This window comes from Mobula hypostoma, chromosome 21 (assembly GCF_963921235.1).
Source record: "Mobula hypostoma chromosome 21, sMobHyp1.1, whole genome shotgun sequence".
Classification (NCBI taxonomy): Eukaryota; Metazoa; Chordata; class Chondrichthyes; order Myliobatiformes; family Myliobatidae; genus Mobula; species Mobula hypostoma.
This window is the reverse complement of record NC_086117.1, coordinates 24,136,279-24,156,752: the sequence shown is the minus strand read 5'-3', so window position 1 is coordinate 24,156,752 and position 20,474 is coordinate 24,136,279. Positions and strand designations below refer to the sequence as shown.

Sequence of the window (20,474 nt, the reverse complement as noted above, 5' to 3'; positions counted from 1 at the left end):
TAATATGGTATTAAATTTAAGAGGTATGAGATTCCCCTATCACAATGGATCTTTAAGAATATTGTAAATGCTCTTTGGCAGTCCTGGGATAGATAAAAAATACTGGTTATGTCCAGAAAATATTTGTGCAGGCGATACTACTTGAGTCACTGTGTCACTGCAGTCTTGAAAGCGTTTACAAGTTTGTCTTCCTAATCAAAATATGAATCATTAATAAATTTGCGTTCCATCTAATATACATTCATTGTGCTCTTTTCCTTCAGCTGGAATACAGAACTGGAGATGCTTCGCAATGTTCTGATGAAAACTACTTTGGATTCTGCACCAAAGCTAACTCCAAGTAGCCCTGGTAAATCGTGTGTTTTTCCTGATTTATTTGTGGTGATGGTGATTATATATTTGAAGAGAACTTTTAAGTATTTATTTGTACAACATCACAAACACTGTACCTGCTTCCATATCATAGGCAAAATCTTTAAGGATCTGATTTTATCATTAACACACCCATTTTGGATGATCTTGGGATCTCCATGCTGATTAAGCTGATCTGTGCTGGTATCATGTAATGCTCTTCTCTGCAAAGAATGGGCAAAGCTGAGGCAGATATTGGGAAGAGTTGGATGGACACACTTGACCTGTACGCCTGCTGCAGATCACAATACTTGTGCACGGACAAGTCTTGTAGTGTAAAGAAAGAAATTTGCTTTTGCTATACCCTTAAGTCATTAGGGTTTTGCACTTGACAGCCAGTGAAATACGGGCTATAAGGGCCATGTTGCACATGGAATAGAATGGAAACTGTGTACATTTGAATCACTGAACAGGATGGGAAGGAATTACCGGACTTCATTAGACATCAATGAACTCAGTTCTCTACTGCACTTGGCTGTTGGTGCATTGAGGTATTGTGTCTGCAGAAGAAAGGGGGTTTGAATGCAGGGATTGCAAGGGACACAATTTTCTTCCAGGTATTGCACATGCAATGGACGTTAGATGTGACAATAATAAACCAATTACCAATATGGTCTGAATAAATGGTTGTAGGTTCCAGACTCAATCCAGAGATTTAAGCATAAAAACTAGATTTGTATTTCAGTGAAAGTAATGTTCATTAGAAGAAATAAAGCTCTGCTTTGGCATTTTGGATCACATAACAATATATGACTAATAATTAGGTTGTGTTAACAACAGGATAATGACATCTCTCTACTTACTAGTGGAACTTCACTGAATATTCTTTGGTGTCCAGTGCCTCAGTTAACATGCAGAAGGTTGCAATTGAACTTGTAGAATTTTCAATTAATCTTTACAGTTTGACCAAAAAAGTTGCTTGAGCTATGGAAAGATGGGAGAGAAAGATGCTGACCAAGAAGTATGATTGAAGAGTTTGGATTTGAAGAGCAAAGTTGGAGAGCAGGCTGCTGGAGAGAAAAATGCTGATCTTTAAAGCTGAATCATTATAGCTGAACGTTGAGGAATAGGGTGAGATTAAGAGGGAGAATCTAAAGAGGGTCAGTGTTTGAAGAATGAAGGATGTGTTCAGAAGCAGAACATTGATGCAGAATGTCTACCTAGCAAATAGCAACATCATGAAGGCTGCACCAAATGAACTTAGCCTGTGTTTAAAAACTTCGCTGCAGCTGCTTTGCTCTTGTTAGTTTTACTACCCTTGTGCATGGACAGGTCATTAGGGTTTTGCACTTGACAGCCAGTGAAGTGCTTATAAACTTGTTTAGATATAAGGGCCATATTGCACATGGAATAGGTTTTCAAAAGCACCAATAAAAAGAACCAAATACTGAAAGTATCAATAGCCACTCCCGGATCCATGGAGAATACAGACAATTCAACATTTCAGTGCAGCTTTTTATTTAAGCTGGTTAACTCTAGATGATATAAGAGACAAGTAAATGTTAAGCGTGTCATTAAGAAAAGGTGCAGATGTTAAATAATTAACATCATCTGTTTAGATGCTACCACCCATTGGTCCGACCATTTTCTTGGAGTTTAAAGACAGTGCTACAAGTTGGTTAAGCTTTTTATTATAACCCAAAGAAAAGTCTGGAATTTATTTCCTTTATCAATAGAGATAAAGGAATATAAAATCCGTAACTTTGTTTCACTGGTCGGATCTTGGGTAAATAACTGTTCCTCATTATGGATAAGGCATGTGGAGGTAAAAACGCCCGGACCTTGGGGTGGCTGCAGAGGGTATTTCCAAGAATGGTAGAGCGATGAGGAATTTCTTTTATGGAGAAATGGTTAAGAGAGAATGATTAGACGTGTTCAGAATGATAGAAAGAATGAGAAAACATGCTTCAGGTTTAAGATGAGCAAAAAAGGCCAAGGAAGTGCACATTTAAAATATTGATAATTGCTATCCAATGTATGCTGCCTTCAGAGGGTGGTGGAAGTGGATTGTAAAGAACTTAAAATCTCAGCAATGCAGGGTTTTGGGAAGAAGCTCTTTCATTGTCAACTTGATCTCAAAGGCTAGGTTGTGTAATTCTGAGAACTGAATCAATACCTCTGGGTTGACTTACACCTCCTAATTATGTGCAGTGCCTTTTATGTCTTTTCCCCCACATTTTCAGGCAAAGTATCTCCAATGAAGCAATCTCAGCTACGGAATTTCCTTTCAAAAAGGCAGACTCCTCCTGTACGATCTACTGCACCAGGTAATGCACATATTCTGGAAAGTTCACAATGAGGTTGAAGAGGAGCTGGTGGTACAAATGTTCATTGTTTTAGAGTAGAATTATATTTATTTCAGCCTGATTGGCCAATGTAGTGGTCAGTATAGCTTGTGGGTAACTCATGATAATATCTGTGCTGACATCAGCCAGGAAGTTATAACTATTTTCAAAACTGACATTTTCCATGACTTAAGAGCTTTGTTCTGGCAGAAATGACTGTGTTTGCTTGTGAATTTTCACTTCAGTGAGACATAATTGTAAGGATAAGTATGGGCAGATCTCTTGGATGTTTGTGGAGTTGATGCATCTAATGTGATCTAATATTTGAACCCTTGTAAACCACCCACTCAAATCCACCTGCAGTGATCACTGTGTATATAATTGCATTTTCATGACTTTTAATTAGAATTTAATTAAAGCTAAAGATTATCTTTATTTGTCATATTTTATCAAAACATACTGTGAAATGCATTGTTTTTGTGTCAACAACCGACACAGTCTGAGGATTGTGCTGCGGGCAGCCTGCAAGGTGTGCCTTCCTTCCAGCACCAATGTAACCTGCCCACAACTTACTAACCCTAACCAAAGTCTTTTGGAATGAGGGAAGAAACTGGAGCACCTGGATGAACTGTGCGTAGTCATGGGGAGAATTCCTTATAGACAGTGGCAGGAATGGAACTCTAATCAGTGATCACTGGTGTGGTAATGCAATTGTGCTAGCCTCTATGCTATGGTCATTAATATATTTCAAACGTAGATCAAATCACCTTGTGCACTTAAACCCTCCTGGTCCCTTTTGATGTGGATTAGTTGTTTGCTTTTAATGACAACTGCAGTTTATACTTGCATGACTGAGAGGAGTTAGAAACCCAATGGAAGGTCAGTGGAAAGTTCTTAAAAATACTATAAATAGCGCTTACCACCTTAATGTGTACATCAGGAAACTCAAGTTAATGCTAATGCAGAATGCTGTAAACACTGAAGACAATTTTAAAATTAGTCTCTGCTGTTTGTTTTTTTTTTAAGAAAGCTCTTAACTCTTTGTTTCATAGACAACATGTAAATTATCTAATATAAATATATTCTCTCCTATAGCTAATTTGTCCAGGTCTGCATTTCTATCGCCAAAATGTTATGAGGAATTGGAGGATTCAAATCAAACCATCTCTGCATTGCCACATCCAGAAAAAGCAGTTATTCAGACTGAAGAACCAGAGGAGGCATCATCCAAGCATTCCCCGGTTGCAAGACAGTCATCCTTCACACCGGCATTAATCACTGCACAGTCAACTCCCTTTAGCAAAGTTCAGCCCCCTGTCCATGCAGGTATGTTTTACAGTCCAGGTACATGAAGGAATATGAAAGTTTTGAATTGCAATTTCCCAGCTCAAAGTCCAAATTATTTTTACAAATAATATAATGTTTTTTGATATGCAGTCACTATTGGCACATGGGAATGTAGCAGCCAACTTAAGCATAGGTTCTTACAAATAGCAGTGAAATAAGTGGCAATATAATTGTTTCTGATTTTATTTTAATATATGGAATTGATAGAGATACAAATACTGCTCGAGAAAACCCTCCTAACCTTTTAAACAATGCAGTGAGGGAAAATTTTTTCTATTTTTATACATCAGTTGTTTAGGAAATAAGGCATGCAATGAACTACACTATTACTAAAATTTGTGCTAAATTTGAGTAAGAATGTCTTGGCCTAGGATCCTATAAATTGTACAATAGATTAACCCCTTTCTTCTCTTCTTGACTTCCCAGCTGTAGAAGTTTCAATGAGATCTTGCATACACGAACATCTCTGGTACAACTCATTAAATGAACTGCTCTTTCTTATGTATTAGGTACTTTCATATAACCATATAATGTATAACAATTACAGCATGGAAGCAGGCCATCTCGGCCCTTCTAGTCCGTGCCGAACTCTTACTCTCACCTAGTCCCACCGACCTGCACTCAGTCCATAACCCTCCATTCCTTTCCTGTCCATATATCTATCCAATTTAACTTTAAATGACAACATCGAACCTGCGTCAACCACTTCTGCTGGAAGCTCGTTCCACACAGCTACCACTCTCTGAGTAAAGAAGTTCCCCTTCATGTTACCCCTAAACTTTTGTCCTATAACTCTCAACTCATGTCCTCTTGTTTGAATCTCCCCCACTCTCAATGGAAAAAGCCTATTCACGTTAACTCTGTCTATCCCCCTCATAATCTTAAACACCTCTATCAAGTCCCCCCTTCATCCTTCTATGCTCCAAAGAATAAAGACCTAACTTCTTCAAGCTTTCTCTGTAACTTAGGAGATGAAACCCAGGCAACATTTTAGTAAATCTGCTCTGTACTCTCTCAATTTTATTGACATCTTTCCTATAATTCGGTGACCAGAACTGTACACAATACTCCAAATTTGGCCTCACCAATGCCTTTATACAATTTCAACATTACATCCCAACTCCTATACTCAATGCTCTGATTAATAAAGGCCAGCATACCAAAAACTTTCTTCACCACCCTATCCACATGAGATTCCACCTTCAGGGAACTATGCACCATTATTCCTAGATCCCTCTGTTCTACAGCATTCTTCAATGCCCTACCATTTACCATGTATGTCTTATTTTGATTAGTCCTACCTAAATGTAGCACCTCACATTTTTCAGCATTAAACTCCATCTGCCATCTTTCAGCCCACTCTTCTAACTGGCCTAAATCTCTCTGCATGCTTTGAAAACCTACTTCATTGTCCACAACGCCACCTATCTTAGTATCATCTGCATACTTACTAATCCAATTTACCACCTCATCATCCAGATCATTAATGTATATGACAAACAACTTTGGACCCAGTACAGATCCCTGAGGCACACCACTAGTCACTGGCCTCCAATCTGACACACAGTTATCCACCACTACTCTCTGGCATCTCCCATCCAGCTACTGCTGAATCCATTTTACTACTTCGATATTAATGCCTAACGATTGAACCTTCCTAACTAACCTTCCGTGTGGAACCTTGTCAAAGGCATTACTGAAGTCCATATAGACAACATCCACCGCTTTACCCTCGTCAACGTTCCTAGTAACCTCATCAAAAAATTCAATAAGGTTTGTCAAACATGACCTTCCACGCACAAATCCATATTGACTGTTCCTAATCAGACCCTGTCTATCCAGATAATTATATATACCATCTCTAAGAATACTTTCCATCAATTTACCCACCGACGTCAAACTCACAGGCCGATAATTGCTAGGTTTACAATTAGAACCCTTTTTAAACTATGGAACCACATGAGCAATATGCCAATCCTCCAGCACCATCCCCGTTTCTAATGACATTTGAAATATTTCTGTCACAGCCCCTGCTATTTCCACACTAACTTCTCTCAAGGTCCTAGGGAATATCTTGTCCGGACCTGGAAACTTATCCACTTTTATATTCCTTAAAGGTGCTAGTACTTCCTCTTCTTTAATTGTCATACTTTCCATAACTACCCTTCTTGTTTCCTTTACCTTACACAATTCAATATCCTTCTCCTTAGTGAATACCGAAGAAAAGAAGTTGTTCAAAATCTCCCCCATCTTTTTTGGCTCCGCACATAGCCGTCCACTCTGATTCTCTAAGGGACTAATTTTATCCCTCACTATCCTTTTGCTATTAATATAACTGTAGGAACCCTTCTGATTTATTTTCACCTTACTTGCCAAAGCAGCCTCATATCTTCTTTTAGCTTTTCTAATTTCTTTCTTAAGATTCTTTTCACATTCTTTATATTCCTCAAGCATCTCATTAACTCCAAACTGCCTATATTTATTGTAGATCCTTCTCTTTTTCTGAACTAAGTTTCCAATATCCCTTGAAAGCCATGGCTCTCTCAAACTTTTAACCTTTTCTTTCAACCTAACAGGAACATAAAGATCCTGTACCCTCAAAATTTCACCTTTAAATGACCTCCATTTCTCTATTACATCCTTCCCTTAAAACGAATTGTCCCAATCCACTCCCTCTAAATCCTTTCGCATCTCTCAAAGTTAGCCTTTCTCCAATCAAAAATCTCAACCCTGGGTCTAGTCCTATCCTTCTCCATAATTATACTGAAACTAATGGTGTTGTGATCACTGGACCCAATGTGCTCCCCAACACGTACCTCTGTCACCTGCCCTATCTCATTCCCTAACAGGAGATTCAACACTGCCCCTTCTCTAGTTGGTACCTCTATGTATTGCTGCAAAAAACTATCTTGCACACATTTGACAAACTCCAAACCATCCAGCCCTTTTACAGAATGGGCTTCCCAGTCTATGTGTGGAAAATTAAAATCTCCCGCAATCACAACCTTGTGCTTACTACAAATATCTGCTATCTCCTTACAAATTTGCTCCTCCAGTTCTTGGTCCCCATTAGGTGGTCTATAATACACCCCTATAAGCATCACTACACCTTTTCCATTCCTCAATTCCACATGGAAACGTTTCAACTTTGCAGAGGGTTGTAAGATACTTGCTTTTATTAGTTATTAATTCCAAGTCAGTACTTGCAATTGAAGGGTAAAGCCTACTTGCACATCTCTCAGCTATTATATTTTTAAAGCAGCACCAACTCAGACAAAAGATTGTTTTAACACAGGAATGAAGAAGAAAACAAAAGAATCAGCCAGTGGCATTGTGCCAATTCATTTTATTTGAGGAGTCGCTTTTATTTTGCCTGTGTCAATCCCTTAAATTTAACAAACAAAAGAATTAAAGTTCCATTTTGCAATGATTAAAGTTTTACCATTTACTATATCCAGTAGTAAAGTTCAACTTGAGGACTGACTGATTCAAGGTGAACAAGCTGATGGCTGTTAATATGCATATTTGATGTGGTTATCTTCATTTTTATTTTAATACACCTCCAGCTAGTGTACTGTTTTTATCCTTTGTAAACTTCAGTTCTTCCAAAATGATGTCATGATTATGATTGTGATCTGTGTGCCTTGTGATCAGCATTAAAATGATACTTCATTCATGCATAACCAAGCCTATTTCCCCATTTGCAATACAATATGCTAAGGTCTCTAACTTGTGCATCTGTAATTTGTTTTGTTTTGCCCTGTCCATTAGTTGTCTTCCTAAACTGTCTTTCCTCTTTTAAGATGCTCTTTAAAACTTAGTATTTTAAGTAGGTATACCTGCCAAATTCTGTTTTGTAATCACTTCTGTGAAGTCTTTGAACTTTTGACAATTTGAGGGCACTATCAAAAATTAAAATGTTGATAAATAATGCATATGATTGTTTTATTAATTTATTTTCTTTCCAATGACTTGCCCATTACAAGTAGTTCCAAAGCCAATAGGTAAGATGGTGAAGCAAGGACTGCTTGTCCCTGAGAAGCCAGTCACCAGCGTTCCAGCTGCCCAAGCTGCTGCCCAGGCAGCTGTTCGGAGACAGATGACTAATCTCGCAGCAGGTAGGCAACTGCAGGTTGTTACTGATGGGACATTATTGGGGAGGGAGTATGGCAAACTTATGGGTTACATCTTGGTTTGGAGATCGTCATAAATGTATAAAATAAATAAAACCCAATTTCAATACCACAGATAGAGACCTCACCTGGTTGCCATGAGATGACACCCCTCTGTTACACTGTCTCTGCAAAATCTTCCAGATTCACTGCAAGAACAGTTTCCAGTCAAGATGGCGCCTGCGTACAACGCTCCTTTGGTTGATAACTTCTGGATAGATCATGAAACCATCTTTTTCACTTCGTTTGTCTTCTACATTTGTTTCTTGTCTTGAATGTGGTTCTGGAATTGCTGGATTTTTTTTGCTGTTTGGAGATCGTTTGGATGCTTCAATGCTCTGTAGTCTCCAAGAGGATTCTGGGAGGCAGTGTGAGCGAACCTCTTGGCAAGAAGCTTGCAGGATGGTGCACGAGCTGATACTTGACCCCATTTCGCTGATTATAGATTCCATTGTTCACTGATTAAAGTGACAAGGGCGATTAAAACATCAAGTTGAATGCAGGGATTTGCAGATCATTTGGGTGTTCCAGTGCTCTGTAGTCTCCAAGAGGATTCTATGAAGCAGAGACAATGTGCAGGAACCTTGTAGCAGGCAGGCTGCTGGATGGGGTGCAAGCCAATCCTTGGCTCCAAGAGAACGGGAAATTCGCAAGATGCATGACCTGTGGTGGGATAGGAAAGCTAAAGAGGTGCAACGCTTCGCCGACATCAACAACTCAAAGCTGCTTTTCAACTCCATCAAGATGATCTTCGGCCCCTCAAGATCTGGCTCATCTCCACTGTTGTCTGCTGATGGAACCACACTGCTAAAGGACAGAGAGCATCCAACACAGATGGAAAGAGCATTTTAGCCAGCTCCTGAACCACCCTTCATCGATCGACCAGTCTGCTCTGGACCAAAAGCCCCCAGCAGCCTATTCACAAGGAACTAGATGATCCTCCCTCGATAGATGAAGTCAAGAAGGCTGTCACACAGATAAGCAGTGGCAAGGCGCCTGGCAAGAATGGAATACCTGCTGAACTGTACAAGGCATTCAGCAAGGAATCACTTGAGGCTTTCCACAGCACCCTGACTAGCATTTGGAAAGAAGAAGAGATGCTCCCTGACCTCAGAGATGCAACGATAATCGCCCTCTAGAAAAATACAGGTTCAAGGACCGACTGTGGGAACTACAGAGGCATCTCATTACTTTCCATTGCCGGAAAAATCCTTGCCCGCATCATCCTCAACAGACTGGTTCCAACAGTGTCAGAAGAGAACCTTCCCGAGTCGCAATGCGGCTTTCGTCCCGAACGCAGCACTGTCAACATCTTCGCAGTGAGACAGATACAGGAGAAGTGCCTGGAACAGAACATGACATTATACTCTGTCTTCATTGATCTGACAAAGACATTTGACACGGTCAACAGAAACACGCTGTGGGTCATCCTTAGAAAGCTTGGCTGCCTGCAGAAATTCACTACACTCATCCGCCTGCTTCACGATGACATGACAAGAGAAGTGTTCTCAGATGGTTCCCCATCTGAGACTTTCAAATGGCGTAAAACAAGGGTGCGTTCTAGCACCAGTGCTCTTCAACTTCTTCTTCACCCAAATGCTGAAGCATGCTCTTAAGGACCTAGACCTAGGTATTTACATAAGATATCGCCTCGATAGATCGATGTTTGACCTGAGATGCCTTGCTGCAAAGACCAAAACGTTGAGGAGGCTCATCACTGAAGCCCTGTTTGCTGATGACTGTGCCCTCATGGCCAACCAGGAGAACCACCTGCATACGATTGTCTACAAGTTCTCCGCAGCCTCAAAGCTGTTCGGCCTGACAATCAGCCTCTGTAAGACAGAAGTTCTCCTACAACCTGAACCAAACAGTCACCCTCCTCAGCCATGCATTACCGTCGAAGGCACTGTCCTGAAGAATGTGGAGAGCTTCAAGTATTTGGGAAGCACCATCTCCAGTGGCGGATCCATTGACAAAGAGATCATAGCAAGGATCCAGAAAGCCAGCCAGGCACTCAGGAAACTCCGTGTCAAAGTTCTGGAGCACAAGGACATTCAGCTTTCAACCAAGCTCAAGGTGTACAAGGCTGTGGTCCTCACCTCTCTCCTGTACAGCTACGAAACCTGGACTCTGTACCGCAGGCACATCAAACAGCTGGAGCAGTTTCACACACGCTCTCTGCGGTCGATCATGAGGATTCGATGGCAGGGCCGAATTACCAACCAAGAAGTCCTTGACAGAGCCAACAGCACAAGCATTGAGGCAAGGATCCTCCAGGCCCCGCTATGCTGGACTGGCCATGTAATCTGCATGGGTGAAACAAGAATCCCCAGGCAGCTGCTCTATGGTGAGCTTGAGCATGGCAGTCGCAATCAGGGCCACCCCAAAAAAAGATTCAAAGACAATCTGAAATCGTACATCAAATGGGCAGACCTCCAGCCTCAACAACTTGAGGAGTCCGCAGCTGACAGGGTTGCGTGGCATGCCCTGACCAGAAAAGCTGCATCCGACTTTGAGGATGACCGAAATCAGCGCCTTGCAGCAGCACGAGACCAACACCACAAAGCTGTGTATGCATCTGTTCTAACAACCGCCATTCCATGTCCAACCTGCAACCACATGTGTGCTTCGGCCTTCGGCCTCCGAAGCCACATACATATCCACAGATGACTGCACAATGTTTAGTCTTCCTCAGACCCCGAGAGACAACCACCAAGTGTGCAGGAAGAGGGATTTGGGGATTGATGTGCCTGTTCTGTTTTTGTTTGTTTGTGGGGAGGTGGGATTTAGGGGTTGATGATTGTGCTGCCTTTCTTTTCCTTCTTGGTTTCTTGGCTACTGAGAGAACTGAAGAATTTCAGAATTGTATACTTTGAGTAATAAGTGAATCTTTGAATAAACAAGTCTATATCAGTATCCTTCCTAGCACAATATACTCAGCTGTGAGCCCTGAGTTGCACTCCATTGTCTTTGTTGGGTAGGCCATATCATTCACATGCCCACAGCCAGAACTAGAAAATTCAAAGCTCCATCACAAGAAGAGGTCATCGGATGTTCAGAGAAAAAGTTTCAAGAATTTTCTCAATGCCTTGGATAAAATGCATTGTTCTTACTGATTCATGTGGATACTTAGTCCAAGACTACTCAAAGCATAAAAGGAGAATTTTGAATAGTACTGAAAACCTCAAGACCATGCTTTGGAAAACAGATGAAGGGGTAATGAAAACTGATCATGTGTAAGAGATCAGCATCAGACGAATGCACTGCTGTTGAGGTGAAGGGGTTTTGAGGGATAAGGAATAAGTGAGTCCATTCAAGGATTTGGAAGGAAGTAAAACATAGTTTTTAAAATGAAGTTGTTGCATGACCAGAAGCCCGTACGGAATACTATGCTTTAGAAATTATTTTTTAAAGCTTTAGAAATTATAGAGAAACTAGATTTCCAAAACTGTTTCAATACAGAACACGACCAAAACATATGTGTCAATGTAGCCGTCTCAATTTTACATCTATCACGCTGACTATCAACATTAGGAACTATTTTAGACAGTCTCTCCTTTGTCAAATAATTGAATTAGAGAGTGACTGGCACAAATCGAAGAAGAGTTAACCAACTTCAAAATTCGCAACCAATCCTCTGTTATCAAGGTCATGTTTTCCTTTCTTTCCCAATCTTGCTTAATCTTAAGTAAAGGATAATTATACTGTTGTAATAGTAAATTATAAATTTTCCCAATAAAACCTTTCACTAAAGGATTCATTTTTAAAATAATGTCTAACAGGACAGAATCTTGTATATATGGAAAATTACTTAAATATTCTTGTAAGAAATGTCTGACCTGAGGATATTGCAAGAAATGGGAGTGCGAGAGAGAGTATTTAGTTCCTAATTTCTCAAAAGACATCAATCGACCTTCTTGAAACAGAATCATTTTATTGAAATGGAAAGATGCCTCTGCTCCCACTTTGATATAATGGTTCTCTCAGGTGATGTTTGGAGAAAATTAGAAGTCGAACCTACTACTGTTATTTGATTTGAGTTAATTAAGGTGGTCCACTTCTGATTCTTGTGGAATTAGTTTTGGTTGGCGGATTGATTTTTTTTTTATGGAAGCTTGTATGGCGTATAGCTCCAGGGTTGTGCTCCTAATGGTTTTTTTTTGGGTTAGTAGGGATTTTTTTTGTTTTAGTTAATAGGAGTTCTTTTTTCCTTCTTCCTTTTTTCCAAAAAATAATAGTTTTAACATTTTGTTTTTTCTTATTATTATTGGTATACTGTTTAGCTTGGTTAATCAGTTATTTGATAGTTTAACTCTTATTGTATATATTAATCTGTTGATTTGACTACTTTAATATTTTTTTGTTGATTTTCAATAATAATAAAAAGATTTAAAAATGAAAATGAAATGCTATGCAGTTCAAGCTGACCATATCAGATGCGTAGGACATCTTGTATACAAAATGTACGTGAAATTCCATGTTGTGCAATTGGAAGATAGTCAAATTATGGTAATACAAGTCTTCTATAGCTTCAGCATGTGTGACCACATTCTTCATTTTTATAGCATTTGAGATGTACAATATTAGCAACTGCAGATTAATACTTTATTGAATGATTATTTACTTTGATTTGTACTCCTTTTAAATTTAATTCCAAATGCTTCCCTCACAGAAGTGGCAGTGAAGAATGCTTCTCAGTTAATCAATACACAAATGCTGAAAGAAACAAACCAAACTCCGAGCCTGTCAACTATCATCAGGTAAGCTGCAGCATTTCTTCTTTGAGATAAATAGATGGAGATGCAAATTAATATTATTGCTCAGACAGAATTCACTCTTCTTCAATTTATAAATTCAATAATTGCCATTTCCATTAATTAAAGTAACTTTGCGTTGATTTTCCCCTATCATCATTGTTCCACATACATATTCTCAGTTTTGAAAAATTTAATTTTTGTATTTTTAGAGGAGAAGAGTTCCAAATTTCCACAAACCCTCATGATGTTACCCTAAACAGTGTAGCTCTAATCTTGTGCATCTTTATTCTGAATGGAAGAAATTCTTTCTTTCTAAATATGTTTACAACTTTTTTAATTATCATTTTAAAGCTTTCAATGTGACCACTTTCTTAATCATCAGTGTTTTAGGGAATGCAAGTTTAATCCAAATCATCAAGTAAACATTTTAATCCTGCTATCACCATCTGAACCTGCAATGCTGCCTTTCCAAGACCTGTGTATTCTGTTGAGCTGGGATTCCCAGTAGAATTGAGTATTACAGTACATGGACCAAAGTACAAATATGCAGGGCAGCATGGTGATGCAGTGGTTAGTACAACACTTTACAATATAGGCAACAAGGGTTCAATTACTGTCACGGCCCGTAAGGAGTTTGTCCATCCTCCCCTTGACAGTGTGGGTTTCCTTCAGGTGCTCCCATTTTCTCCCACAGTCCAAAGATGTACTGGCTGGTAGGTTAATGGTCATTGTAAATTGTCCCGTTATTAGGCTAGAAATAAATCGGAGTTGCTGTGTGGCTCGACTCGAATGGCCGTAAGGACCTGTTCTGTGCTGTTCCTCAATAAGTAAAATAAATAAATAGCCTTTCTTGTTACAGTTTCTTGGTCTTTTAAATCTTATTTCTATTATTTCTCAGCGTGTTTTTTTAATCACCTCAGTTCACTTTTTTTCCTGTGGTTTTCTCAGAGTTTTTGAGTCACACATCATATATCAAGGTCCTTCAAACCACCATACCCTTCATCACCTTCATCAACACCATTTACCAGCATTTGGTCCTTGGCCTCCTCTGCATTGGTGATTTAAGTGTTTGTCTAGATATATCCCTCTGTCATCCACTTTGCCAAGTTCCAAATTCCAGCTGTGCTCTGGGTGAAACTTCTTATCCCCTTACAGAAGGCGGGGGTCCTCTAATCTTAGAGAACCCTGCCATGACATAAGGGTTTCTGACTATACCCACTATCTTTGCCCATGTTATTCTGTATACCTTAATCAGATCCTCCCTCAGCCTCCTCCACTCCAAGGCAGTCTATCCAGTTTCTCCTCACAACTGAAGAGCTTCATCCAAGACAGCATCCTCATGATTCTGCTTTGCTCCCTCTCCACTACACCCTTCATATAGCATAGGCACCTGGAACTGTACCAAATACTCCAAATGTAGTCCATTCTTAATTTCACCAGATATCCGGAAAACTCACTAAATATCTGAGGCCTAAACTGGGTTGACTAAACTTAGTGTTCACAGAATTTTCTGTTTTTAACTCAGATTTCAGATCTACATTTTAATTTTTTTTATATATTGCAGTGTGTCACAAAACCTGTTAGAATAGAGAAGGTTTCAGTTATTCTAGTCCATTATTTTATCTTGTCAGTAGTTTAGCTTTGAACTATTAGAATAAAACAATGTTAAGTGCAATGTAAAGCAAATCTTTATTTTTCTATCTAGCATCTAATCCGATCTTTTAGAAATTCTTTGGTCATTTGAGCACAAGTGATAGTTGTTTGGCATTGCAAACCACTTGTATATTGCTTTTTTGTGGAACCTATGTATGCAAAGCTCAGGTTACATTGCTTTAGCTGGATATTGGTTCCACAATTTAAAGTTCTTTCAGGTGTTTTTAAATCTCATCATAGTGTCATATTGCCTTATTTATAACCTCTTGCAGCAAACCTTTCCAATTCTGGCCTCTGGATCCTGATTGATTGATTGATTTATTTATTTGCTTCCCATTGCCATTACCATTACCATCGAACTCTGTCCAGATTCTGTCACTCCCTCCCAAAACTGTTATACCAGTTTTTCTCTCCTTAAACATTCCTTGAAATCTTACTCATTTCCCAAGCTTTGAGATACTCACTCTAATGTATCACTTTGTGGAAAAGCTTCTTGATAATGCTCTTGCAATGCACTTTTATGCCTTTTTTTAGATTAAGGATATTGTTTCAATTTGACATGGGTGAATGATGATCTGAGGGGTGTGCTGAAATTCTGCAATTGCACTTGGACTTCCAATCTGTTGACTTTATTGAGAGTCACAACAGACACCTGATTAATTTTCAGTTTTCAGATATTTTGGTTGTTTCAAATATGAGTATGTCTATTTCTAAAAAAAAACGGATCTAGTGCTTTCCTGCTATATATGATGTATAAACTCTTCTCGGGCTTCCACGGATCCCTAATGAAGACTGAGTTTGTCATCGAAGCATCAGTTAAAATCAATATTTGTACCCAGCTGGAAGCCCGAAAAGAGTTTATTCACATCTGTTTCTCTTTAGAAACTGTTATGATTTTCTTAAACACAAATATGAATATTTAGATTATGAAGACACGTAGTCCCCTTTTATTGTCATTTAGTAATGCATGCATTAAGAAATGATACATTATTTCCTCCGGTGTGATATCACAAAAACAGGACAAACCAAGACTGAAAAAACTGACAAAACCACATAATTATACATATAGTTACAACAGTGCACAATACCATAACTTGATGAAGAAAGTCCGTGAGCACAATAAAGTTCATAGTTTCTCAAATGTCCCACATCTCACGCAGACAGGAGAGGGGAGAAAAATTCTTCCTGCCATGCCGACCACAGTCCGACTCTGAGTCATCCGAGAACTTCGAGTTCTGATCAGCTGTCCGACACTTGAGTACTGAGCGCCATCTCTGTCCAAGCGATTGGACCTCTTTCTCGGTCGCCAAAAGCAGGCAAGGCTGGGGATTTTGAGGCCTACCCTCCAAAAGATTCCTGACCACACAGTAACGACAACAGCAGACGGGCGTTTCAGAAATTTCTCCAGATGTTCCTCTGTGCTTTCATGTCCATTCTCCATCAAATCAGAATTGTCCACAGCCCCTATTTAACAGATATAACATCATTTTTCACCGGAGAGCTGTGCACGCAAATATTTGAGATGTCTTCAGCAGTGAGTGGAATAGAAGTGACTTAATGTTCAGCATTTGTACGTTCAGAGGCATTTTCAGTGCAGTATTTTGTTAATCAACGCTGTTTGCTTTCTCCTCAGCGCATCTACACCAGTCTCAAATGCAGATGTTAATCATCAGGACTTGACGAAAGTACCCTCAGACCAGATCAAACCAGTAAAGCTACCGTTTATTTATCTCTTTAAAAAATCTGTTTCTTATACAGAGGCTTTTGACTGCTATCAAGTTGCTATACAATGTCGGTTTGGGAGTGGGAAATTCTTGATGGTGGTCATTCAGCAGTAGGGAAGCTGATTTGGCATTTGTGTGTGGTCACTTGAAATAGAGCATATGTTCCCTTGAAACTTTCTTGACAATCAAGGACAGTAATTAAGGAAGTTGTCAATGAGAAATGCAGAAAGGTGCACCAGGAACAACACCAGTGTACCCGAAACCAAGGTCACTGAAAAGCTACAGCACAGAGCTGTATGTATGCTGAACAGCAAATGCTGCATGCAGTAGTCAGAGCTCTGTACTCCAACCATATTTAGTAGCCAATTGGACAGATAGTAGTAAAGATAATAGTAAGTACTTTATTGATCCTGAGTGGGAAATTATTGTAGAATTAAATTAAATTAGGAGAGGAAGACTACACCCCACCTCCTAACGACGCTAAGGCCCAGTATATGGTTGCTGAAGAAGCAATTCACTATAATCGGGATGTGTGATCAAATCTTCATAGCAGTGGATGTAACTTGTCCTATAATATTGGAAATGAGTTTGAAAATTGGCCACACAAGCCAGGCCTCTCAAAGATCTCGTAGGATGGTGCAGTAGAATAAAGATAGCCAGTAGCAAAGGATGGGAAATACAATTGAAATACCATTCATCCCACAGTATTGTCTGGCAATTCCACATGTAACTGCTGCAGTTTTCCACTTAAGTTTCAAATAAGTGATTGCTAAGGAGCAAGACAAATACTATGAAACTAACATTTTTTCATTAAAACTGAGTGTTTTTAAAAGTTATTTTATTTTATATTTGTATGTCTTGTTTCTCAATTTTTAATAAAATTTGAATTATTTTTATTGTATTTAAATAATTTGTATTTGAGTATCGGTGAGTTTCAAAGACACTCAGTTTTTAATATGTTTGACAGTCAACTAAGCTAGTAGTTTTGTTTAGTGCTCATTTCATTGGCGAGGCTTCTGTCACTTCCTTTTCATCTGTTGGCATTTATGTGCACAAGGCGGCATCGGACCTCATCACCGAGAATCAGACAGGCACTTCAGAGGAGGTTGTTGTGCTTCACTTTCTAAGTTGGAATTTGTACTCAAATTTGCAGGTATCTTCAATGGTGCCCCCTGAAACTAGATTAACTCTGTCAGAATCCTCATCAACGTCATCTGTAAAAAGTTTTACCTTCGCTGCTCCCACAGGTAAGGAGAATGAGGTTTTTTTTTTGAGGGTCTTTTGTCATTTGCTTCTAGGGAAATTGATTTATAGTAATCAGGGTGAGGTGGGAAGTGAAGTCTTTGTGCTGAAACAAAACAGAAGCTGAAACAATTAGCAAAGTGGTAGGTCTAAGCAAGTCCATCAAAGTTCTCTAGGATGCAGTTGTACTTCCTGAGAGTCCTTAAGTCCGGGGAACTGCATAGATTAAAGGTAAGGAGTTCTTCTTTGAGCTTATGTTGGGCAGCAATGGAACACTGTAAAAGTTGGAAGACAGAAAGTTTTGTATGTAAGTGTGATGGAAAATTGAAGTGACAGTACCAGCAGCATAGACTTCTACAGACTGAACATGTGTGTTCTGCAAAATGGTCAGTCACTCTGCATTTGGTTTCTCTAGTGCAGAAGAGACCACATTAAAAGCACTGGATGCAATGCAGGCAATTGGACAAAGTGTAAGTGAATTGTTGCTTCAGCTGGAAGGATCATTTTTATAACTCAGAATGGAAGAGTTAGAAGGGCAGGTGTTGCATGGAAATGTGTAATAAGAAGCAGGATGACTAGCTAGATGGATAGAGAGTCACTGGTGGAATGGACTTTTTGGAATGCTGAAAGAAGATGGGTTTTTTTGGATTTGATTTATTGTCACGTGTTCCAAGTGCAGTAAAAAGCTTGTTTTGCATTCTGTTTATACAGACCTGTCCCAACTCTAACAACATACTTCACCTGATTTCCTTAATTATTTACAAAATATCTGTATAATTACTACCTTTGAATCTTTTGTTTTATTCCTGCACAAAGGATGAATGAACCAGGTACTCTTATCATATTCAAAAGGGCACCTCTTTGCACCTTTGCCAACAAGATTAAACCTGGAAGCTGAAAAATGGAAATTTTCTCAGTTGGATTCTTATTGCTGGCATAAATGCAATGGACGAGTAGTTCTCAGTGCCTTAAAATTCTGTTTCTGAGATGTGCCACAGATATCTGAATAACGGTGCTTCTTTACAATCCAATGTACTGCTGATTCACTGGCTCCTCATGTTTCAACCCATATCCCAACATACAAAATGAAGCTATGTATCTTCCTCAGGTTGCTGATCCCCTGTATTTGCCAAAGTCAGCCACTCAGAAGTAATTTGTCCTTTTTACAGGGGGTCAAGTGCAAAGTCTTTTGAAATCTGAAAATGTCATTTCTGCTCCCCAAAAAATCTCCTCGTTTCCAGGAGCCTCTTCGTAAGTAATTTTTATGTTTGAAGAATATTTACATAAATTGCAATTGTACATTGAAAGCAAAAGTGGGTTAATCAGTTTTTCTTATCAAAAGTCATGTTTGCCTTTTACTGATAATTAAATGGGTGGCTTGGTAGTGTAGTGGTTAGCGTGATGCTGCTGCAATGTCAGTGCCAGGTTCATTTCCTACCGCTATCTGTAAGGGATTACTACATTCTCGCCTGACCGTGTAGGTTTCCTCCAGGTGCTCCAGTTTTCTCCCACGTTCCAAAGACGTACGTGTTAGTAGGTTAATTGTTCACATGGGGGTCATTGGGCCGGTTGGACTGGAAGGGCCTGCTACCATGCTGTTTCTCCAAATAAAAATAAACTAAAAATAACATTGGAGAGCAAATTTTTTTCTAAAGTGTTGCTTCCTCAGAAATTTTTCATCATTCTGATAGACCGCTTGAAGCTGAACTCAAATATAATTTCAGACTATTTGTATCGCATAGGAATTTGGAGAAACAAGAAATTAACCTTTATTGCTGACGGTTTGCAATAGTTCAACTAAACTAAAAATGTTTTGTTGATGATTTTTGTTTGTACTTAGTGTCTGAGGCTTTTTGCTTAAGTGTCCAACAATGATCAACAAGCATTAATGGATTCCAATTGCCCTGATACCGTTTCTCCATAACCGCAGTGTCCTGATGAAACCTTTCACCATGCTAATCACTGACTGCCAAGATTTGCAGGGAAGAAGTCTAAATGGGAATGCAGAAAATGAATCTTTGATGACACATTGCACTTCATGGTTTTGTATTCTTGAAGCATGTTGTTAGCCAGCTGCACGTAGCTTAGTGCTGTAGTTGCCAAGAAAAAATTCAGTGACATCCTTGAATGCCTTACATGCAATTTTCTCCGGTCCCACTAGAAGTTCTACAAATTGCCTGTTATTGATGACCTGTTTGATTTATGAACCAAAAAAAATGCCTTTCTTCATCTTGGCATCAGTTATTCTGGGAAACATCTGTCTCAAGTATCAAAACCCTTCACCTTCCTTGTTCGTCGCTTTCACAATTTTTTTTTAAATGCTCCAATTTTATATGAAGAGGAGGTAATAATATCTTTGTTTGGTGTACAAGTGGCTTATGTGCTACACTTTTCTGCCATAGAAGCAACTGCTTCTGGAGTGGCCAATCTTTGTTAATGTAGTGAGATTTTTTAGCATGGCTGTCCCATTGGCATTTGTAGTAGCAGTGTTAGTACTTTCAGATCACTACAGATGTTCCAGTTGTTGTTGCTGTATTGTATATGTTCCAACAAGACTTCCAAATTTCAGTAGTTTTCATTCATGTGTACTGCACAGCCATTTGGTATTGAAGGTGGACATTGCCATTGTGTAGCAGCACAGCTTTCAGGCTAAACACCGAAGAATCAATAAAAAGACGCTATTGTTGTGGGTCATGCTGGCAACCCAAAGCTTACTAAGGCATGCCTGGACTAGATAGAAGACTTTTCAGCTTATGTTGTGGGCAACATTTTAGCTGAATTGAATTATGAATTGAAATAACAAAAATAGTGCGTGATAGGGAAATTTCATGGTGAATTTTATGATCAGCGGTATAAAATCCATAAGACACCAAAAAGTATCCA

General features: G+C 39.2%; 1 protein-coding gene across 2 annotated transcripts in view; it reads left to right on the top strand.

The window, feature by feature from the left end:
• The window catches only part of nup214 (nucleoporin 214), a 125,079-nt gene that overhangs the window by 63,414 nt on the left and 41,191 nt on the right, over positions 1 to 20,474 (top strand). The window contains exons 20-27 of one of the 2 annotated variants that reach the window (XM_063073643.1): positions 264 to 349; positions 2,595 to 2,678; positions 3,792 to 4,022; positions 8,030 to 8,161; positions 12,888 to 12,975; positions 16,259 to 16,334; positions 17,503 to 17,596; positions 18,761 to 18,842. In XM_063073643.1, coding sequence (XP_062929713.1) covers positions 264 to 349; positions 2,595 to 2,678; positions 3,792 to 4,022; positions 8,030 to 8,161; positions 12,888 to 12,975; positions 16,259 to 16,334; positions 17,503 to 17,596; positions 18,761 to 18,842 — 873 coding nt within the window. The remainder of the gene's footprint in view (positions 1 to 263; positions 350 to 2,594; positions 2,679 to 3,791; positions 4,023 to 8,029; positions 8,162 to 12,887; positions 12,976 to 16,258; positions 16,335 to 17,502; positions 17,597 to 18,760; positions 18,843 to 20,474) is intronic. The other variant, XM_063073644.1, reaches the window with a different exon arrangement.